General features: G+C 57.0%; 1 protein-coding gene across 4 annotated transcripts in view; it reads right to left on the reverse strand.

Moving 5' to 3' along the window:
• Positions 1–23715, reverse strand: part of LOC128918595 (protein CEPU-1) — a 363129-nt gene that overhangs the window by 1155 nt on the left and 338259 nt on the right. For 2 of the 4 annotated variants that reach the window (XM_054223010.1, XM_054223009.1), the window contains 4 exons: positions 7531–7665; positions 6727–6847; positions 5078–5229; positions 856–888 (listed from right to left, as the gene is read on the reverse strand). In XM_054223010.1, coding sequence (XP_054078985.1) covers positions 856–888; positions 5078–5229; positions 6727–6847; positions 7531–7665 — 441 coding nt within the window. Of the gene's footprint in view, positions 1–855; positions 889–5077; positions 5230–6726; positions 6848–7530; positions 7666–8987; positions 8991–23715 lie in introns of all 4 variants that reach the window. The other 2 variants (XM_054223013.1, XM_054223011.1) reach the window with 2 other exon arrangements.

Below are 23715 nucleotides of genomic sequence, written 5' to 3' on the forward strand. Positions count from 1 at the left end.
AAAGATCTCGGGAAGGCGTCCAGGCTGGTGCCCCGCTGCGGCGGGGCTGCCCTCGAGATCCGATTGGCCCCGGGACGCGTCCCCTCGCTCCAAAGCCTGACCGGCACGCTCAGAACCGTTTAGTCTCCTGCCAGTAACGCTCTTCCAACACGCTCGCAGACGCCTCGCAACGCTTCCCACTTAGCCCCGAATCCTGGCGTGGTTGGGAAGCCGTGCGGAAGGGCGGATCTGGTGACGCAATTGTCTCCATGCTAGATCCATAACCCTCGCAACATCCACAAGTCGTCCCGAGAGCTCGACGCATCGCTAATGAAGCTATGGAGCCCAAACATCAAGACGACACCAGGCCAACTGGCCGGCCGATAAAGATGGCGTGGCAGAGTACGGTCCGTCCTGGCCACAAAGAATGCTGGGAAGAGGACCGTCAGCATCTCCGCCCCTACCACGTCCCAGAAAAAAGGCACTAGGAGCATCCCGGGGGAGGAAGGACCCTAAAGACCATGTACACAACAACACGGGGAACACAGACCGCAAAGACGTCCCTGCTTGCGCCCCGGTGACAGGGAGGAGAGCGCGGCGGTGACGGGGAGGGAGCGTGGGGGGACGGGACATGCAGAGGGCACGGACCACCACCGGACGGGCGCGGGAGGAGGCAGGATGGGAGGGCAGCTAGAAAATAGCAAAAAAGCCCTAAATCATTGCTACGCCGGCGGGAGCGGTGGGTTGCGGGGCGGGAGGTCGAGGCGGCCAGTGCCGCGGCTCCCGTGGGGACGACTTGGGGCGGGAGCCCGAGGGACCCGCGGGGAAAAGGAGCGGGGGGAGCGCTGGCGTTGCGGGGGTCCCCGAATTACTGACCTTTCCAGGGTGTCAGAGCGGTAGTTGTCTCTTCTAAAAATTAAAAAACAAGCGAAAGTTAAGGCAAAAGGGCAATGCAAAGCGCAGGCTCGAGATGCTTCGCTCAGGCCGCCCTCGACCTGGGGCCGGGGAAAACGGGCGGACGGGGGAGCAAATGCGATGCTGCTGCCCGAATCGTGCCCCGCTCCTCTGGGGCCGTGGTCCCCTCTGGTGCTGCACGAGCCGAGACGAGCCTCCTGGGGGACCCCGGAGCCCGGGAAGGGGTCTGCAAAGTCTGCCGTAGCCTCCCGAGCGAAAAGCAAAGCCCGGGGGCTGCGATGTGGAGGATTCGGGGGGTTCGGCTCTCCTCCTCTTCCCCTCTGGCGCGGGTTCCGCGCCCATCCCTCTCGCGACAGCCCAAGGGGTTCATCCCCTGCAACATCCCGAATGGGTTTAGCACCCAACGCCAGCCTCTGGAAAGCGACACGGACCACACGGCAAAGGACAAATGGGAAGGCTTCTCTTTTCCCCAACTCCACAAAATGATGCGGTTCCACCAAGCGCTCCATCATGTTACAGACAGCACCAAATGAGCCGCTGAATGAGGCGGCAGGCCTATAATAGCAAGTGCTACACGTTAAATAAAGCACCAGTTGACCTCCCCGAAAAATTAGATTAAAAAAAGGATTAAAAGATGTACGCTACATTAGCCTCTGTTGCACAGCCCTGGAAAGGCTCACGTCACGGTACCCACGGGGATTAAAGCTCCGTTTGGGAGGGGGAAGGGGCGGGGAGAAACTCTGAAACACAGGCTCAACTTGAGGGAAAAGGGGGTAGTCACAAAATCGTCCCCCCAGACCTCACGCTTGAGACCTTTCTCATGCCGCAGGTGGTGCAGCCATGGCACGCAACTTCCCTCTTATGTTTCATTATGATAAATAAAGACACATTAATCGCCAGACTAAAGGCGCCGGCCGGTTGCTTAGGGACCGGCGAGCTCGGGCCCTGGATGCTCAATAGTCGCAAGTGGAGCCACCCGCCTTGCTGCTAATTATGGGGGGGGGGGGGGGGGGGCGCTGTTCCCGGTGGCGTCAGGGAGCCCCGTGCCAGGAGACGGGGCAACCCCACGTGTCATGGTCCCCTCGGGTCCGTGGTGGGTGCTGGGGGCCTGGGGAGCCTTCCCTCCCTGAGGGGCCTCACTTAATAAAGACTGAAAGGATCATTAAATCAATGTGGCTTTATGGAAATTATGGGCGGTCAAAGGACTCTGATTTCATTCCCCAATGGGATTCGCAGTCAGACTGACAAAGCTAAGGGGAATCGCAGAATCAGAGAATGATATGGATTGGAAGGGACCTTAAAGATCGTCCAGTGCCACCCCCTGCCCCGGGCAGGGACGCCTCCCACCAAACCGGGTCGCTCCAAGCCCCGTCCGACCTGGCCTCGAACCCCTCCAGGGATGGGGCAGCCACAGCTTCTCTGGGCGACCTGGGCCAGGGGCTCGCCGCCCTCACAGCGGAGAATTTCTTCCCGATATCCCATCTCAATCTCCCCTCTTCCGGTTTGAAGCCATCGCCTCTCATCCTAGCACTACGCGCCCTTGTAAAAAGTTGCCCTCCAGCCTCGGGGGCTTAGATTTTTGTAGAAGGTTTCACGGTATCCCACCCAACACAGCCATCACGGACAAGAAACATCACCCATGGGTTAGAAACCGATTACACGACAGCTCCCATAAAGCCATCAGCAGATAGAAGTCCTCATTACTTTTGTGGGCTGTTTGTCAAGCCCGCACCTGCGGATGCCAGACCGAGGTCCTACGCTAATTAAGATTTTAAGCCCATAAACCCCTAGGGTGCCTACAACGCCCAGGCCGAGGTCATACGCGTAGCCTGGGATACGCCGGGTGCTTGGCGCGGCCAGCTCGGTGCGGCCGCCCTAAGGACGGACCCGGGCTGGCACAGCTCGGCTGTGCGAGAGGCGTTCATCTCCCTGAAAAATGGGGTTATGGGAGACACCGATGACCAGGAAGAGAGCTGAGCTACTGTTCCTAGGCGACGCTAATGACGGCTTAACGGGCAGGCAAAGAGGCTCACGTTCCTAACTTACAGCACACGCTTTTTGGGGGAACAAACGGTTATTAGGGTCATTAACACCCAAGGTTAGCTCTACATTGAAGCTGCGGGCATGGAGCCGAGCAACTGAGGCGGGACCGACTCCTCTGCCGTGGCTCAGGGGAACCCGACGCAACTGCCGATACCGACAGGGGGTGAGGACAACCTCCTCTTGCCAGGCCGTCCAGCATCCTCGGCTCTCCCCAAACTGCCTCCCAGGTGCTCGACCCACCTGCCTCACCACCCCGCGACGACAAACCGCTAAACAAGCCGACACGTACTTCAAGACTGCCCGCTATCTCGGTGGCCTTTGCACGGCTAAATGCCTGGCCTGCTGGCCCCGAGACGCCCCGCTGAGAGGTCCGGGGGTGAGGAAGGCTCGACTCCCCCTCTGCTCCCCTCCAGACACACAATAACAACACATGAGGACAACACAAGGCAGAACAGCCAGGGACACGACGCTTCGAAGCACAGAGTCTCATGACTTGCTCGGCTCACGCTGCTCGAGCTCGTGCGCTCAGGGAGAAAACAACGGAAGAGATAAATTACGTGACGACGGATTATTTACAACCTTGCAAAGACACCTGCATGGGAGATGCCCGGGATGATGGCAGCTCGTTGCCAACGCGGCGTCTCCCGGCCAGGGAGAACAAAACTATCCGGGAGGAAGAAAGGATGGGTTGGCTTTGGGGGTCTGGAGTGACACAACACACGGCACGACCATCTCAAAACAGTGACAAATACCACAGAAGCGTCTACCGAGCCCCTGCTACACCGGGCAGCGCGCCCGCTCACGCTAAACCAGTAAAGCATCCCATACACACCAAAAGAAGGGAGACACGAGATAGGCATTGCTCTCTGCGAAGACACGCGGGAGGACAGCGGCAAAGGGAGACCAGATTTCCAGAGGCACCCTTCCTCCTAGCCCGCGATGCTTCCTTCCTTCTTTTAACCAGGTTTTCCTTCCACTTCTTGCAAACGCCGCGCGCCTACAAGCCGGCCGGGTCCCCGCATTTGGACCCGCCGGGACTCTTCTGCGCTCCAGCCCCATCTCTCCTAGGGAAAACAGGGTCTCCTACAAAGTCCTTGTGGGTTTCATTAAGTCCGCTCTACACGCTAGGGAAGGGTCCGCAACACCGCGAGGGCTCCAGGCCCTAGGAAACCGGAGCTTTCCGTCAAACGCCCTTAGCGGTGACTAATGCCAGCCTCCCACCCCGCTCCGCGCTTTGCTTACCGTGGGCTGGTATTAACGTCGCCCACGGTCACCGCTCGCCACCGGGTGGGATGGCCGGGGGCAGGATGGGTTGCGAGGAGGAGGACAACGTCAAGATGATGTCGGGAGGGGACGGAGGTCCCCAAGCCCCGCTTCTCCCGTAGGGTTCAGCAATGAGGACGACCCGCCTCGTACCCTGGCCAGGGAAATATCCCCGCCGGGGTGGCCGGGGACTAGGTTTGACAAATCTATCAAGCTATTACAGCCCTTCCCGGCCGTCAGCCGTCTCACATGGATGCAGTGCTCTCATCCCAGCTCCGGCACACCAAGAAAAGAGCCCCCGGATGAGGGTACAAAGCTCCTCCCCCTCTCCGCCTTCTGACCTTCCCGTCTCCCTCTGGCACCATCGCTAAGAATACATCTGCTTGGCAGGAGAGGAAAACGCGACCTGGAAGGCGGCAGAGCCACAGGGGCCATTTATTTTCAGACAGGCATGGGGTGCGCGGCGCCACAGCCCACGGTGTGCTCCCACGGGTTTGCCGTGACAACCCTAAGCACAGTCTTTTCTTCCACCGGTCAACGCAAGAAGATGCCTTCAAACACATTCTCTCCTAGGAATTCATCAGAGCAAGACGATGGAAACCCGCAGCCAAGTCCTAACTTTGGATCGACGGTGGGCCCCAAACACCTCTGAGCAGCGGCAGACGCGGTGCCTGAGCTGGGAGGCGCGTTTGGAGGCTTTCGCGCTTCCCCTGTTCTTGCTGTGACCTCCGATCCGCGGGCCGGGGCAAAAAGGATCACAGTAGCAAATGCACCTTTCCCCAGAAGACAAAAAAAACCCCATCCCCTGTCTTGCGCATCGTTGGACTCGCCATTAAGCCGCGTCCCAGCCCCGACCGGCTCGCTCGGCCCTACTCACCGTAGAGGATCATGCTGGCGTTGGTGTTCCCTAGCTGGTTGGAGGCGACGCAGGTGTAGTTGCCGTAGTCCTGCTCGGAGACGTTGAAGAAAGTCAGCCTGGAGAAGAAGGCTTTGTTCTCCACTTTCAGGCCTTTCTGTCCTTCAGCCAGCCTGGGAGAAAGGCAGAAGGAGAGAGGGTCACGGGGATGCCGCCCGCTATTTTCCGTGACCCGCTATCCCCTGGTCCTGCCCAAGAGAGGGGACATTGAGGGTGGGGGGAAAAACAGGCGTGAAGAGGGAGAAGGGAAGGTATTGGGAGACATATGGGAGATGGACGCGGCTCTGCTGGGTTTTGACCCTTAGATGCCAGCCCGCATCGTCCCCATGACGTCTACAGGCATCCTCACGGACGCAGAGTCACTGCTGAAGGCTTTAGGGCTGGCCAAACGCCCAGGGAGGGTACCGGGGAAAGGCTCCTTCTCACCCAGGAGAAGAGCTGACTTCCCTCTCGGGTCAGCCTCCGGGGCTCCTCATTCCTCCCAGTTCTGCAGGACGCCTTCTTGTGCGTTCCCCTGCCCTGACCCCCGCACGCCCCTGGACCTCGCAGAGAGGAGGAGACGGGGCCGGCAGCGTCCACAGGCAACAGACGCTGCAGCAAACCCCTTTGGTGGACCCTAACGCCGGCGCCGTGGTGCTTCTCGGCCACCACGAATGCTGAAGCGTTAACCAAGTGCATTGACTTCCCTGAACCGATGTCCTGTGGCTCTGTCACTTGCTGATCCCTCCCAGGCGGTGCCGGATCCCCATTATCGCCCCCGCGGGGCTCCGACAGCCGACCCAGCCGGGCCGAGACCCCTCCTCCCGCCGCTCTGCGGGCCCTCGTGATCTGACCTACTTCTGAGCGGAGCCTTTCGTCCCCCACGCGAACCTCCGCCGCTTTGTACCCTCCACCCGCTCCTCTCCTCCCGACGCAGCCCGAGCAAACGCCCTCAGCCTCCCCTCTACCTTCTGGAGCACCTTTTCCACCCAAAATATGCCTACTAATTAGCGACCTGAGTGGCTCACCACGCGTTGGGATGCTCCGCAGCCTCTCTGGGCTTCTCAGGGAGAAGCAAGGCAAAAATGGGTTAAAAAAACCCCCTTTGCCTGGGGTCAGAGAGAGACATTAGCGCAAGGGTGGGCTGCGCTGCTCCCCTCCTCGGTCCCCAGCCATGGCCGCCGCTTTGGTGGGACGTGGGAGATGCTGGTTGGCCTGAAAGGGCAACTTTCACCCCAACGCTGGGCAGGCCGTCCTGTGGCGTAGCAAACCCTGTCACTCGACCAACACTGCGTCTATTTTGCCTTTCCCGAGACCAAGGGGCTGACGCTGCCTTCTGGCCAAAGTGTTTAAAGAGATGACAGGGGTTTCATCCCCTCCTAAGTGCTTGGATTTGGGCTGCCGGGATCGCTCCCGGCCGGTATGCCTCACCCAAGCAGGGATTTACTGTGAGACCGTAAACCGGAGGCATGGGCAGCAGCGATGCTGCCTACCCAAAACATGTCTGACGGAGGCTCCTGCAAAAAAAAAAAAAGAGGGTCCCCCCCGCCTCAAATGCCCGGCTCGCAAATGCCGAAGCTGCCGGCGCTGGGCGCGTGCCCTCCCGTTTTGCCCCCGCCCCGGGCTCTTACCGCTTGTCGTCTTTGTACCACTGGAAGTCGGCGGAGGGGACGGCGGAGGCTTCGCACAGCAGGATGCCCTTCTGCCCCACCGGCACCCCGGTGCTCTTGGCGTCCGAGATGTACGGCGGGTCTGCGGGGAAAACGGGAAACCTGGGCTCGGCTGCCTCGGAGCGTCCCGCCCCCTCCCCTTGCTCCTCCAATTCCCTTTTCTTTCCCTGCGCTTAGGAAGCAGCCCAAACCACCTCAGAGGCCGTGCCCGGCTCCTGCCGCTCCAGAACTGCTGTCCAGAGGGTTGGGGGGAGATGGAGGACCCCACGCCGCAGCCCAGCGAGGGCTTTCCCGAGGACCGGAGCCCCACGGGTCTCCGGAACCACGTGTGACCCTGTGCGGGCCCCGAACAGCGGAAGGGGGGTGGCCAGAGAGGAGATTTGGGGCATCTTCGTCTCTGTGCCTGAGCACAAATGGTGCTGCTTTCTTCCTCACTCTCTTTCTCTCATTTTTTTTTTTTTTTCTAATGGAAAAACATTCCTATTTACTGCTCACTTCTTTCTTCTCCCCGGAGGTTATCGGCACAGCATCTCACCATGGGCGGAAAACCCAGGTTGAGGGAGACAGCTGAGGAGGAGGTGGTGGAAAAAAAATGGAGCTCGACTCGAAAAGAAGGGGAAAAAAAAGGGCAAAACACCACCTGCTCAGACAACTGCCGCCGCCTGTCTCGGCTCTGGGGGCGAAGGCTGGGTTCGCCCCGCTTCCCACGGCTAAAATCCCATCCTCGCTCCGTCCCCGGCCCCTCCGAGCTCCTCAGCTACTCACAGTTGACGGTGACTTTGACTCGCTGGACGACGGGCGCCGCCACGTCGTTGGAAGCGCTGCACTCGTACTCGCCCGACTGCTCCCGCGTGATGCCCGTGATCTCCAGGTACTCGTCCTCGCTGATGAAGCCCACGGCTGCGGGGGCAGAGGGAGAGGGCTGTGAGCGACGGGGAGGCACGGCAAACCTGTGTCACGCTGCCCTAGGACACCCGCCTTGTCCCAGCCACGGCACCCCGAGAAAAACCCTGCCAGAAAGGTGCCTGCTAGCGCCGGACTGCGGTGGCCCCGGCCGCGCCGGAGCATCGCTTGCTGGAGATGCGCAGGGTGGGCAAAGTGGTCCTCGGCAAACCTGCACCGTGCTGGAATCACCTGAAATCACCTCTCCTTGGCGTCTCCGCATCCCGCCCTCCCGCCGGGATGGCACCGCTGGGCTCGCCCAGCTCTACACAGACACCCCTTCTCTTATTTTTCACCTTCGATTATTTCGCAGCCGCTTTATTCCCATTAGTTGCGGTGCCAACATCTCCCTTTAGCTCCTTCTCTTCATCCCTGTGCCTCTCCAAGCTCATTTTCGTGATACTCATGGGGGGCTGCGTTGGCCCCCCTCTCCCGCGCTTGGGCTGTACCACGGCTCCTGGTTTTTCTCAAAGACGCGATCGGTGGCTTTTTCCTTTTGTCTGGCATTTTACGTCCCCCCCTTCCTTCCAAGAGCCCGCTTCGCTTTGAAGCGCTCCTGGAAACCCACGGCGCTCAGCTGGCGCAACGCAGGTGTTGAGCCGTGATAGTCTCCAGGTTGCCGGAGATCGCGGCAGTACAACAAACGCAGAGTTAAATAAAGAAACTCGGCAATTAGGACGCGTCTGTCAAACGTCCCGGAAGAAAAACACCGCTCGCCCCCGAAATGAATGGCACGAGCGGGATTTTGTCAGCCCCCGAACCGGGACAACTTCTCCCTTCCTTCCCTTTACGTCTCCCCGTCGGATCTCCCGCCGCCGAGATGCCGTAATTACTGTGCCGAGCGTCTCCGAGCCCAGTGTCACACTTAATATTCCTATAAATTTTAAACGGTAGTCCTTGGTACATATGTGTGGCAATTGGTGTCATATTTTAATTAGGCTTGCCCTACACCATCTGAAATTAATAATAGCTCGAATTACCAGTGTAATTTATAAATTAACATTGCTGCAGCATTAGGAAATAAATTAGCTCTGGACAGCTGTTTCTGGGAGTGAGTGCCAATGGCAGAGAGGCCGAGTGTGGGTCCCTGGTCCCCAGGGAACGTGAGGAGCTTGGTCGGCGGAGCCCTCGCTTCCCACCCGTCTCACACCGTCCCCACGCTACTGTGACCCGCCGGGGCTGTGGCTCGCCACGCTCGACCGGTCAACCGTAGGCATCTCGCTGCAGACAAATACCAGCAAAATATACAGGCGGGATGCTCCCTTCAGGGCACGCGCCACCTTCTGCGTCCCCCCGGCTGATACTTTTATAGCATCCCTTCCCGCGGTACATAAATAGCGAGCGTGGCCACACGCCACCGCCCGCCGTCTGGAAAGCACACGTACGGGGCGGGGGGGTTGCCCCATTTCTGTATCACCCCCGCACAGCTCGACACAACCAGCACCCCGGGCACCCGCTGGCATCCTGCTGCCGTCCCCGGTGCGGCTGTCGGCAGCTCGAACTGCTGCAAATACGCTCAAAATTCATGAAATCCCGCCCGGGCTCTCCCCTCACGGTGGCCACGGGACTTTGCAGGTCAGCCCAACCGGGGACCCCCTGCATCCCGCTATCATGGGCGGATCTAACTGGGAAAACAGCCCTACGCCTCCCCGTGAGCTTCGGAAAGGGGTGAAGTGAGTTTTCCCCGTGATGGATTGCCCACGTCCACCCGCGCCCCCGGCCCCGCGCCAAAATTCCCACCCGCGTGGCCAAAACTGCTGCGCTCATCGGTACTTTGCACGACCGACGGGCTGGATATGAAGGCGTTACCCCCCAAATCGATATCCTTTGGAGACGCACAAACTGCAGCGTTACGTCCAGCACTGCACGCCGCAACAAAAAAAAAAAGAAAGAAAAAAAAAAAAAAAAGGAGAGAGGAGAGAGAAAAAAAAAAAAAAAAATCCCTTTCATGTCTGACCTAGAATCGGCTTCTCTGTAGCACAGCGCTGCCTGCTGATAAAATAACGACACAGCCGGTAGCCTTGGGATGCTCCACGCGCAAATCTGACTCGGGTTTGTGCAAAGGCTCAGATAACGCTCTGCTTCCCAACTAACCAAAGGCCTTTCCCGGAGCCGGCTCGCACGCGGCAAGAATTAGCTCTCGCCGTAGCCGAGCCGTAGTGCGAGTCCCCGGTTTGATCTGGGAGCAAAGCGGCTCGAGCGCATTTCGTTACCTGGCAAAAGACTTCATTAAGTAACTGCGAGGGTCAGCTTTCCACCTGCAAAAGCTGGGGAAATTGAGAGATGAAGGCGTCCTTCTGTGCCCGTGTAGTGCTGAAGTCTGAGATACGCGCGCGGTAATCGGCCGACCGAGAGGCAGAGAGCGACGAGTTCAGGGTTTGAGGGTCTGGCACGCTTTGTATCGGCATCCACGGGATTTCGGATACAGCCCGTCGATGCCGACGTGCAGAGCCCACCCCGGACCAAAACGGGATGCTTTGCAGAGCTGACGTCTGCTCTTGCCCTGATCACGATCTGGTGTTACTCATGCTCAGACAACGACGACAGCATTAGGAAGACCATCCTCGTTGGCGCCAGCCACAAGGAATAAGGTGACACGAGGGATCCCTGCCCCAAGGGCACCACTTCACACCGGCAAAGCGTGACACCAAGCGACAGGGACACCCCACCACAACCCCCATTCCAAGGGCTTTGCAGGAAAACTGGGTCTGTAAAGCCGCTTCACCGCCAGATTTTTCCGGCACCCGTGTCAACCGAGGGGCGAAGGCGCGGATCGAGAGTAATTGCCCAAGCGCTCGGCTCCCTGGCCTCTGCGTTTTTGCCTATTTATAATGGGAACTCTCGTCGATGGTTGGACAAATCTCATTCATTAGTGACTGCCGGGAATGGAAAAAACAAATAGACGGGACCCGGGGAGCGGGGCCGGGGTTAAGCAAACACAATCTGTAAGTGCAGAACCTCGCTTTATAGAAAGCAACAGGGTGCCCGTGTCACCGTGGCTGCTGGGGTCCCTCGGGGCTGGCGGGGCACGGGAGAGACATTTATCTGCTCGCCGGGTTGCACGGGGACACAAATGATGCTGTGGGCGACGGAGAGAGAAAAGCACCAGCCCAGGTTTTGGATGGGGGTTATTTCTCCACCCGCTCTCACATATATCAGGTCCTTTGAGATTACTCCTACTGCTCGCCCAAGGCTGCACCTAGAGAAACGCGATGGGCACCCAACCGCCACGGTCCCCGCCTCCAAAAGCACCCGGGGATGCTCGGGGCAGGGCTGCCCCGTGGCCTCACGGCCCTGGGGGGCTCCCCCGGGGCCAGAATAAGCTCCTGCTCTGCCTGAATTGATGGCGGGAACTTCTCGAGGCTGTCTCTGCTCGAGTACAATTAGGAGCTGAAATATCGCGGGAATTAATGGGAGAGCTCTCTCATCTCCTCGGGAGCTAGAAAACCATCACAGCCAGCACCCATCATTATTATTATTAATACTAATAATATATTACAGGCCAGAAATGGATGAGCCATGGACTAGGCAAAAACCTAATCCTTGCTCATCAGCCGAGGATGATGAACTAACCCCGGTGCCAGCTGGGGAGATGGAAAACCGGAGCTTGAATCTGCCCGCTCGGCGAGCAGCAGCCGGCGCACGGAGCGCTATGTACTTATTTAGGTCTTGCTCTGCCCGACCTGCGACTCTGCGGCTCTCCGCAAAAAAAAAACAACCTGAAGCAAGGGGAAGCTGAAGCACCAAGGGGCAAGGGGGGAAACTCAGCCCGGAGCCGCAAAATAGCCGAGACGGACTCGGTGAATAATCAATAATCAACATCATGAGCAGAGCTGGGCAGACCCAAGGGGTGACACCGTGGGGTCCCACCTGGTGCAGATGCGATGAGGTGCGGGCAGATGCCTCGTGCATCCATAGCCCTCCCTCCTTGCTTCTCCTCCTTTTCCCAGCCCGACTCGTCTCCCTCCTGCCTCCTCCTCCCCATTCGCTTCCATTGAACCTCTGACAAGATAATAACTCACCGGAAAGCGAACACATGTTCCCAAATTAATTACGTGCCGCTGTTCCCCGGCTCGCCATCGCGGCCGTGTTCAGGTCTCTAGGACACATCGCGTACCGCTTTCCCTGGCTGAACGCTGACCGTGAGGCCATTAAAAAAAACACTAAAAAATCTGAACTGGGAGCGAGGAATTGCCCCCTGCCACCCTTGTCCTGCCCTGCCAGCGATCCGGAGCGTCCCGAGAGAGACAAGTGACACCGCCACCGTCATTGCGAGCTCCCGAGGACCACAACCCTACTCGCAACGCCGTGCCGCTGCCTTGGCCGGGCAGCGATCCTCCTAGCCGGGATCGGGCGGAGGAAGAGAATATTTTATGGAGATAATTTTATTAAAATGTTTACAACAATGCAGATATCGACATCTCACTTCAATCGATAGCGCAATTTATTGTCCTTCAAGGTGAACATTAAGCCAAGCTTGCCCATTAGTCAATATTTACCTCCAAGGTCTATAAATCTTTATACGGGCTTCAGCGGATGTTGGCAGCGGCTGATTCCAGGTAAGTAAAAGTAAGAGCGTGAAACATTGCTCCTTTTGGAGGTGAAACAGTAACTAGTTAATTACAGTCCCTACAGCGATCCTGAACTATCAATTTATGGCTACTTCTGGCAATAAAAATTAACATCGCGCAGACTCCCGGCTGCGGGTGACGCGCTGAACATGAGAGCCATATATTTCAAACGTCACTCCCATGCGGTAGTGATGGCCGCCCTATAACAGTTTATAGTAAATAAGTATAACACATAAAGGTAATAAGAGCGAATTGTCGGCGCCCGAGACCCGCTTCAACTCCCCTGCGCCGTGGCAATGAGCGGAAAAGAGCAGGTTGGGTGATTTAGTAGCATCGCTCGGGCAGCTCGGCTCCCGGCACGCAGGGAAGGAGGTGGGGGACGGAATCGCCCCAAATGTGAATTGCTCAAAGCAGGAACGACGCAGCCCCGGGTACGAGGGCAAAAAAAAAGGGCTAAGGCTGCACACGCCCTGGCCGAAGACCGGGAATCACCTACTTCAGCTCTTATTAATCAGTATTACCCACTCCTGACTGCTCAATTAACACACGAGGAACAAAGTTCAGGCAGTTCACACATTTCCTTTCCCCTTTTTGTTTGATCAGGCAAACGACACCGGTGAGGGCGGCTTCCCCTCCGCGCTCCCCACGCTTTCCCGCTCCCCGGTGCTGGCTGAACGCCGCCACGCTCCGGCGGAGAAAGACTGGGGGTAATTAACCCGCTGGAAACCATCCAGAGCGATCATTAAAAAAATGATTTTTTAAAATTTTTTTTTTTTTTTTTTAAGATTACCCTATCGACCTAGGCAAGCGCGGCATCCTACTCTCCTCCTCTCGCAAATATTACATCCCCGAATCGCAGGCTCCAGCCCATTTCCCTCCCTTAGAGGGGTGATCCTGCCCACACGACCAGAATACGGCACTTTTGGGGTATGAACCTCCTCCTCTTCATATTTCACAAGCCTTCAGAAAAAGGACAATAACCCCCAAAACAGGCAACGGTGTATCAAAGACTGCATCGTGCTTACATGGGGCCAAGTCTCTCCCTCTTTTTGAGGTTTCCCGACAACAAGGAAAGAAGTCTCTCCTCTGACATGTTTTTCCGTGTTAATTAGCATGTTTCCGTGGCCTGATGTTGTGTGAGGCCCCAGGGGATGATGCTCTCGCTGCTGGGCTTTTGCGCGGCGCTCAGGGCTGCCTGAGTTTTACAAGAGCAGCATGGGGTCCCTCCTCATCCTCATGCCCAAGGCGGGGTGACCGTCGCCAATTGTACCACTAAAAAGAGTGGAAACAGCCTGTTTTCCTTGCTTATACCCTTCATTTAAAGGGATTCGGTAGACCTTTCAGAGTCAATTTTGCATCGTGCCCTTGTACCGGCAGCGTGGGCTGGGAGGGAGAGGGATGGCCAGTGCCAACTGCTGTGCAGAAGGCTCCCAACACAAGCTGACCAAGAGTTCCGTGCTTGCTATGAAGTCCTTCTCCTGCACGGTATCCATGTCCCCGCCTCCCCTGGGCTGCAGGAGTCTCTCCTTGTGCAGCAGCTACAGTCAGCCACAAGACCACGTTTGGGACTTACTTGTCATGGATTCATAGAATGGTTAGAGTGGAAGGGTCCTTAAAGACCATCTCGTTCCACCCCCTGCCCTGGGCAGGGACACCTCCCACCAGCCCAGGTTGCTCCAAGCCCCGTCCAACCTGGCCTTGAACCCCTCCAGGGATGGGGCAGCCACAGCTTCTCTGGGCAACCTGGGCCAGGGGCTCACCGCCCTCACAGCAAACAATTTCTTCCCAATATCCATCTCAATCTCCCCTCTTCCAGTTTAAAACCCTTCCCCTTCATCCCATGGCTCCCCTCCCTGATCCAGAGTCCCTCCCCAGCTTTCCTGGAGCCCCTTGAGGGACTGGAAGGGGCTGGAAGGTCTCCGCGGAGCCTTCTCTTCTCCAGGCTGAACCCCCCCAGCTCTCTCAGCCTGTCCTCCCAGCAGAGGGGCTCCAGCCCTCCCAGCATCTCCGGGGCCTCCTCCGGCCCCGCTCCACCAAGTCCACATCCTTCTTGTGCTGAGGACTCCAAAGCTGGACGCAGTATGTCATAAGATAACTCAAATGTTTAGCTGTTAAGCGGGTGCACGCAACACACCTCACTAGTCACTGGGACACACAACTTGCAGAGACCCTCCAGAGACCACCCCATCGCCTGCAACCAGTCGCTCAGCCTATATTCACAGCCTAGAGCCTATATCCACCACAGACAGCAAAAGCAAGGCATGGGGAGCCGAAAATTGACTGGGTTCCCCCCGCATACAGCCGTGATCCGCGTCCAGGGCCGGACCTCCCCCGCTGGGGACGCCTGCCCGGTCCGCTCGCCTCGCCAGCGCTGCCTAACGCTGCCGAGTCGCTCCATTATAGCACCATTGTGAAGAGTTTTTAGCTTAAAAGTCCTTGAAAGTTTCCCACTGTGACTCGTCAAACAAGATCTTTTTCACTTTTCCTCTCTTCTCCGCTAACAATATTTATACTCATTTCTTTTATTGAAATCTATCTGCCGCCTGTTCTATTAAAGCCGCCTGAGTGGCAGCTCCTATTCTCCGGGAGCCCGCAGCCCATCTATTCTCCAGACAATGAGGTACAAGCAGTCTATCCTCTATTGTGCTTCCCGGCCTTCGGCTCTCAAATCTCCCATCTCAAATAGGCACGTCAGAGACGCCTCCAACACAAAAGATCGGGATCCCGGGTTGCGCGGGGGCTTCCCGGTGCCGGACGGGCTCGTTGCCTTCCCTCCCCCAGGGTGAGCGTCTCTAGGGGGATGCTGCCGTGGTACCCGGGATCCCTCGGGGATGCTTCTCCCGCATCCCCTGAGCACCGCGACTGCACACGCAACGCCTCGCTGCTGCCGGGATGTTTGCGCGCCTCAGACAACTTATTTGTTACCGGGAATAAAAGAGGAGCATTAAACGTTTTGTTTGCAAGAAGTAGTTCCTTGGGAAATAAAAGGATTATGGAAATTAATATTTAAAGGAACAAAACAAAACAACTCGGGGACCAACCACCCTTGAACGAGGCTCTAACTCAGGAGCAAACGAGGCGAATAAAGAATGAGCCCTTTTATTTCGGCGCAAGGGAGAGCCCGGCGAGCTCGGAGGCGGCCCAGGGCTCGGCAAAACGGCAGCCACCGTCCTCGGCCTCTCCCGGGATACCGGTAAGGACATCGAGCCCCCGGAAAAGGTCCAGACGGCACGTGCCGCCCCGTTAGAGCAAATTAGCAACGGTTGCAGTTCACAAAGCGCCTAAGTGGTGTCACGTCTATAGCAAAGACGGGCGTGGGGCTCATTAGAGGGCTGCTTTTCTTAACGATACTCATGCATTATTTGGAAACACAGAGCCGGACATCCTCCTCCTTGGCCCTCGGGGTCCACCAGCTCGGAGGGTGAGGTGGTGGCCCTCGCGGAGGCACCGGGAGGGACGGATGCTCCCAGAGAAAAGGTTCGGCTGCGACCGGCACCGAGCCGCTTCCCACGGAGCTTTTCTGCCTCCTTGCAGCAACGCGGGCAACGAGGCACATGAAAACCGAGGATCGAGGCTCCCGCGGAGCCAAGCCCTCTCCAGAGTTCCGGATGAAACGGCAACTCCCGGCAGCTCCGTGCTCCCGCTCGAGCGTCGAGGATGCTCTCCGGGCTCCTCTCCTCCTCCCGCGCTCTCTCCCGCAGCCTAAGCCAGACCCTAACGAGTCCTCTCTCCTTCCTTCCCTCCCTCTTTCTTCCTCCCCGCGATTTTTTTCCCCGTTGCTGCTCGCAAGGTGAGAGAGGACAGCGTCGCCAGAATGAAAGATTCTCCTGCGTGCCCTCTCCCAGCAGCGGCCCTAATTCATTTTTCATGGCCCCTTGCAGTGACAAAAGCCGCTGCTTCTCTCTTGTAAGCGTGCGCCATGCCATAAGTCAAAGCTGATGTGCATTTTCCCCCTGGGTGTCGGAGCTGTGCTTTTGATTTAATTTGTCCTGTTGTTTGGCGCTCAGCCTTTGCCGGTGAGTTCCTTTGGAGAGGCGGCAAGGTAGAGCCCCATCGGCGGGGAGGGGGCTGCCTGACAGATGGGGTACGGTGGGGTAGTGTTTAAATAATTTGCTGCGATGATACCGAGACGTTGGAGAGTGACAGATGCTGCCGGAGGGAAAAAAAAAAAAAAAAAAAAAAAAAAAAAAAACCAAAAACCCAAATCGCTCAGACAAAACACCCGCACATCCTGGTTGCGGGAGCGCTTGCTCCCGGATTAAATCCTGCCGCGACTTGGCTTTCCTGGAGCCCGTCCCATTTCTGGCAGCTTTCTCCCTGTCTCCAGGAGAAGCCGTGGCGCACAAGGCTCGGCGGGGAGAGATGACACCGAGAAATGATGTGTTCCTGCCGGGACTTTTGCACAGCGCCCCCAAAAAAACCCCACCATTCCCTGCTGGGGAAATCCATCGAGATCCACCACATCTCCTCCCAACCACGCGTCCCTGCGTGCCACCGGCGTTGCTCCGGAGGCGACGGCGTCCCTTGTCCCCTGCCAAACTCCAGGAGCCCCCTTTTCCTCCGGATTTGTCTGAACACCAGCTGCTGACGGCCAGGACCGGAGGGTCCCTCTGGCTGCAAATTTAAACCCAAAGGCTTTCTCCCCAGGACAAGCTCTTAAGAAGCAATTGCAATCCAAAGCGTTAAACGGCTGTAACCCCAGTTAAGCTGTATTTCAGCCGCATTAAGAAAATATCCCTAAGATGGGAAGCAAGTGGCATAATGGCATTAGAGTGAAAAAAAGCAGCATCAAGTGCCAGCTAAATCCATCCCGAGCGCTGGCAAGGAGTCACGGGGATCTGGGAAACTTTCCCCTTCTCCCTGCGTATCCCTGCACACGGAAAGCTTGGACCGTATAGAAACCCCTCGGTTTTCTATAGACGGGGGATATTTTCCTTCCCTCCTCTTCCCCCGGGACCCCCCGACCCCTCTTCACCCCCCCAGCGGTGGCAGGGTGAAGCTCGCCGTCTCCTCTCCATCATCTTTAGCCCGTCTTTATTTTTTCAGACAACGCTATTTTCCAGCCCAGTGGCCTTGCTCTGTCCCTCGTGTTTTATGGCACTGATGTCTCCATTTCTGGAGGATCGCTCGCAATATTTGCGGCTTGTGGGGAGAAGCCGGGGGAAACGCGCGGGGCGGCGAGATGGATCGCCTCGGCACGGCCGGGGCACTGGCGAGGGAGCCTTGACCCCGGGGAAGGGAGATGGGGAGCGGGGAATTGCGGAGATGGATGGTCTCGGGGCACTGGGGGGGACTGGGAACACTGGGACGGGAGAATGGGCATCGCTCGAGCCCATCATCCCCTCTCCAGGCCTCCTGTGAAGGTACGGGCCCCGCTGTGGGCGCTGGAGGGCAGCGAGAGGCATCGCTCTGCCGGGGAAAAGCCATTTTAAATAAGAGCAGTGTATCAGAGGAAGGGGAAAAACCCACGGGCTACGGCATTGCTCTGGCTTTAAATTATACTGTAGGAGGACAAAAATAAAAAGAGAGGAAGACAGAGAGAGAGAGAGCGGCAGGAAAAAGAATTGCCATTGTTTTACCAAGCAGATGGGAAAGTTCAGGGGATCAGAAAAAGACTATTATTATCTTGACTCGACCGAGAGAAGATGGGAAAGGAAGAGGCATTTTTTTCCTCTGCAGTGAGTAGCGCCGTGGCAGAAGACATTTCAGCAAAGAATCGGAAGAAAACGGTGCCGTGGGCTCCGGCCAGCGCCCGAGTTATCCCCACGGCCTGGGCACACCGCTGGGATTTGGCTTTTTGTCCCCTTCCCCTGGCAGTGACACCGCATCACGCACCGGGGGCGATGGGCAGGGGAGGGGGTGACCGGGGCGCACGTCCCTCACCGCCTCCAGCTGCGGCAACGGGCCAGCTGTGCCACCAGATGTGCCCACTGCCGGTGGCACTGCAGCTGGGGGCATCCCTCCGTGGCACCGCCAGCTTTCTGGTCCCCCGTGCCGTCACCGGCTGCCCGCCTGGCGTCAGGGCAGGACCGCCCGCCCCAACCGCCCGGCCTCCTGCTGCCCTGCCCCAGAGCATCCAATTTAGAATCGTGGAGTCATTTATGTCAGAAAAGACCCTTCAAATCATCGAGTCCCAACCGTTAACCCAGCACTGCCAAATTGCCGAATCCACCGGGTAACCACGTCCCACAGCGCCACGGCTGCACGTCTTTGAAATACCTCCAGGGTGTCTTATTTTCTACAAACCATGCAAGGATACACTAAACACGTGACAAATCTCCCCGCTTCTCCGGCTGGCCACGTCACCGCGAGCAGAACGCGATATTTTTTCCCCTCCCAATTCACGCGACAAGCCCTTTTTTCTGCGTGTGCAACGGCGCCCGCACCTCCGGGGCTATTCCCTGCTGTTCTTTAGCTTGCTACGGGGCAGCCGAGCAGCTGCGGCTCGCGAGCACCTTGCAGCTCCTTGCCCATCCAAGCGCAGCAGCGTTTCTCAGCCTCGCCAGAGACAAGAAAACTCTTTTTCTACCCGCGTTCAGGCAAGGGGAAGGGCACAGCCCCAGCGCCCATGGCGCTAGCCAAGCACAAACACCAACAACCGATTTCCAAACCGGAGCAGACACGGGCGCAACATCTTCCCTGCCAAGCATCAAGGAGAGGGAAAGCAGATGTCGGAGCATCCCTTACCCACCACATCCCTCCTTGCCCTCACTCCCCAGTTTTTTTCCCTTTCCCTCCAGCATATTTCACCCAGTTTCTTTCTCTCCTTCCCTCTTTCCCTCTTCCTCTCTCCGCCACGTGGTCCTTCCCTCAAGTCCCCACGCCTCGCCTTGTCACCTTTCCCTTCTTGGCATCCTATCTCCCCCCCACCCCCGGGACACGGAGAGGGGCTGGCAGCCTGCCCTGCCTAATCCTGCGGCTACCGACTCCTCGCGCACTTAATATTCACGACAGAGAGAAACATTTCACGGCGAATTGGACGCACATTCAACTGGAAATGGAAATTTTATGACTCTTCTCACTCTGCGCCGCAGATTACACCAGCTGAGAAAACATGGAAGCAAATGAACAACCTGTGAACTGTAAAGTATATTAATAATGAAATCACAGCCCGGGAAATGAAGGCTTTATTCTGTTTATATTCTGCTCCATTAATAGAGAGCGCTCACGCTAGCTCCACCCCATTAGCCGGCAATCTGCGCAGGGGAAGAGCGCAGGGGACGGCAGGTGGACGGCTACGCGGGACAAAAAAAATCTCCGTCCCACTGGGATGAGCTTCACAAGGGCAGGAGTTTGGCTCAAAGTGTTTCCTTGTGCCGCCTCTGCCGATGGACGGTGCGGGCAGGCGGGCACAGGAGATGCCTTTGGCCTGGATGTTCTGCCCCGTGCGAGCTCGGTGAGCAGAGGAGACATTCCAAGGGAAGGAAGGGAGGAGAACGCGATGTCGGGAAGAAGCAGAGCACGAATTCAGGGGAAAATCGGCTCCAGAAGCCCCCCAGAAAGGCGCCGGTGCCAGGAAAACCATCCATGTGCATCTTTACGGCAGAGCTGTGCTTCCTCCCCCTGCTCATTCCCATCGCCCTCCTGCCAGGGGTCGGAGCATCTTCCCCACCTCCCCGAGCATCCTTCCCACCCCTCATCGCGACATCCCGGCCCTCCAAGGATGGAGGTACCCCGCAGCCCCGAGGCCACGCTGATGGCCGCGGGGGAGCGGCGGCAGACGGAGCCGGGCTAGCAGGACTTGGGCAAATCAATATTTCGGTGCTATTCCTTGTGCCCTTGGCTGGGCAGACCTGGACCACATGTGAAGCAGCCCGGCCGGGCTCCCTCCTCCCCGAAAACAAGTGCGGCAGCTTATGCAAAACACATCACGGGAGCTAAAACGAGCCCGAGCCGAGTTTTCTATAGCTGAAGCGACCCGGTGTTGACAGAATGGGGACGCGTTTCCACAGCTCAGATTTTTATAATAATACCTCGGGGGAGTCGCTGGCAAAGTTTGGCCCAAATATAATTAGTTTGCACAGCTATTAGGGGCTGATAAAAGGTTTTAATTTGTGTGGAGATCTCTCGAATCTCAGACACTCCCGTCCCTTGCTCTTCCCCACGCCAGCCGAATGAAAGGCGAGTCCCAGGCAGGGAGCGAGACGCCAACACAAAGCCACGCATTTCCTCGGGAAGGAGGGATCCGCGCTCATCGCTAAAGAAGGGACAGAAAATCTGGAAAAGCAACACCGGCGGCATGTTGGATTTTGTCCGCCTTGTCCCACCGCCCCGAAGAAATAACTAAAGTATCCCCTTCTTCCCATGGTCAGCCGAGGCACCGCTGGGGATGGACAAAGGATGCCGGAGGGTGGGACGCTCGGGGTGGCGACGGCGTTATCCCGGGCAATGAGAGCGCATCGGAACTTCCCTGCTTCCCTAACCTGGTCCTGCAGGGCTGACCAAATTATCATGAAGAAGGGTGAGCTCGGGAGCGAGAAAAATAAATCTCCAATATTCTTAATAATATGGCTTCATACGGGGTGCCGGCACCCTCGCGCTGGGTACGGCAGCAGCGGAGATCAGGGTGTTTTGCCACACCGCCGCGGGTCTCGCCCTTGCAGGAAAGGTCGCCGATGCCTGACGGGATGAGCCGAAGGGTAAAACACAGGGGTGCAGGCAGAGCTGCCTGCTTTTGCGCCCCGGTAAGGCAGCGACCTGCAGCATCGCCACTCCGCGAGAGCCACCAGCCCACCCGCTTCCCCCAGCTGAGATAAGGAGCCGAGCACGCTCTGCCTCCGGCAAGGAGGGAAAGCGTGACATTGCAAAGCTATGTTTAGGGAATATGCTCAAGCTGAGAGGGTTTTTTGTTTGGTTTGGTTTTTTTTCCCCCCCTTCCTTTTCTTAAGGGGAAGGCATTGCCTCATTTGTAGCTGGTAGGGGTCTTGTTATTTTTGGACCAAGATGCGTATTTTCAAGGTGGCTACGCCAAATATGCTAACAAATCAGCTCGAAGAGTTCATTTCCGCCATGCGGGGAATCAAAAATATTACTTTTATATATACACAGACACACACACATATACAAGTACATAATCTCCCGTTCCTTAGAAAGAGCAGGAGGAACCAGGGCGCATCAGCGGAGGGGAATTGCTAAAAGGAGCTGCCCAAAGCCAAGCACATAACCGTGTTTAAGTCGCTCCTGGAGGAAAGCAAACCCTGGAGCCCGTGATGTGATGCCGCCACATCCTGGCTCCTACCGGGCCAAATCCTGCTCCCATGGGAGCCGATGGAGAAGCTGCTGGTGCTCAAGGGGCAGGATCCCGTTGCCGGTCACAGCGTGTACCAACGGCAGCCACCAGCTTCTCCTTCACCCTGACCATGCACAAAACCAAGGTCCATCTCAAAGTTCTCCTTCTCCAAGAGCACCGCAACCTGTTTATTTGCGCCCAAAGCGACCCAAAGCCACCCGTGACCCTTTTCCTGGTCGATCTGTCGGGCGCGCGCTGATTAAGCGCGCATCAAACCCGGTGGCAGATTTACAGGTTAACAATGATTTAGTGGAGTGCACCGCAGCCAAATTAATGCCGGCTATAATGTAGTTTACCTCATTAAACAATGCACACCAAGATCCTGTCTGTTGTAAAACAATTGGTCTCTGAAGCCTAGTGTTCATCTTCCAGGGTTGCTGGGAGATAATAAATGGGTAATATTCCGGCGATAATGGTAATGGAGTCACGGCTCAGAGCTAATATTATGGCAAAGCAGTAATTATTTCAACAGTAAACAAGGGGACGGTTGAGCTGCCGACAGGATTGGAGCCGGTTGAAATGCTTCAGTTAATTTAGCTAGAGCCCGGGCCCGCAACTGCCTCTTGGAAGGAGGACAAGGTGCTCGGCCACCGAATGAGTGTGCTGAGCCTCCGCGAGACACACGGCCACCACAAGACGAGGGGACGCACGCAAAGAGGTGAGGTGGGATGTCACGTTGGCCAACCCAACGCCACAGCTCAGGGCTGGCTCTGTGGTCCATCATATGGACAAGGTAGGACAACTCCTGACCCTTTTTTGGGACACCACTTGTGTTGGCTGACGCAACATCTCAAAAGGAGACAGAAGACCACGCGGAAGCAGGAGACCCAGGATGACCCCGGAAGCAGCCTTACACAAACCATCTGCGCTCTCCCAGAGATACTTCCCTGTAAAAAGGACCAGCAGAGAGCACAGCTCTCCGGTCTTAAGTTAATTAGATGACTTGAGGTAGGGTTACAAGGAGCCACCTCATGGGATGCTGGGCTGATCGCTGCGAGGGACAAGGCGGCACAGAAGCGGGCGGAGAATTTCCCACCCAAACGGATCCCCCTTCTCTTCGTGCCTCCAGATCTGATGTCCCACTACCAATATCCCCCTGCCTCCTGTCCAGGGAGGACTCTGGAAAGCTGAAGGCAGCAAGCTTAATGGACAAACCTCTGAGGAGGGAGGATGTGCCCCTTTCCCAGGGATAAGCAACTCTTCAAGGTGGATTTTTTTTGCAGTTGCCTGTCCTCTTGTTTTAAGCCCTGCCAAGAGCCAGAGAGAATCAATATATCCAAATATACCGGACTTCTCCCAGAGTCCCTTTGCTGGTTTGCTGCTGATGTATAGACAGATGATCTCGTGAGACCTCTGTCACATTAGGCCATCGTGTCTCATCTATCTTAAGTGCATATACAAGCTGTGATTACTACTGCATCTGAGTGCCTCACGTCTTGAATATATTTATCCTCCCATCGGTCCTGCGAGACAAGGGACCGCTATTGTACCTCTTCCAGGGGGGACGTGTAGGACCACGGAGGTTAAACGGAGTGATCACGGAGGATATCCGGGCCGTGGCCACCTCGGGATCCTCCGAGCATCTCTCCTGTCTCAGGCCTCTGCCTGGCAAAGCATCCCGGTGGCACCTACCCCGCAAATCACAGCTCGGGCTCAGCTCAGGGCTCCGGCTCCGCACAGGATCCGGCCGTCAGCACCCAACCTAATCCTGAGATTAATGAGGGATTCCCGCTGTACAGACCTCTCCATCAGACCTCTTACGAGTAAATACACCAGCAAGCCAAACCGCAATGTTTCCCTACCCTGGCAGCCGCTGTCTGAAGCCTCACACCAGAATCCATCATACTACAGCAATAATCAAAAAGAAATTAGACAAATCCATGGCAGAAAACTCCATCAAGGGTTGTTAAGGATGATGACTTGGATGCAGCCTCTGGCTCAGGATGTCCGCGCATGGCAGATGGGTGCTGGGCAGGCAGATGTGCGTGCATCATGTTTTTTACACCCTTTCCTTGTGTCCCTGGCCCCATCAGGGCAGGATAACCACGCGTGCCGTTGGACCACGGAGCTCTCGTTATTGTTACTGCTAAGCCGTGCCTCCTCCTCCTCCCGGGGCAGAGGCTGCCGAGCGCTCGTCCCTCCTGGGAG

The sequence above is a fragment of the Rissa tridactyla genome, chromosome 17 (assembly GCF_028500815.1).
Source record: "Rissa tridactyla isolate bRisTri1 chromosome 17, bRisTri1.patW.cur.20221130, whole genome shotgun sequence".
Classification (NCBI taxonomy): domain Eukaryota; kingdom Metazoa; phylum Chordata; class Aves; order Charadriiformes; family Laridae; genus Rissa; species Rissa tridactyla.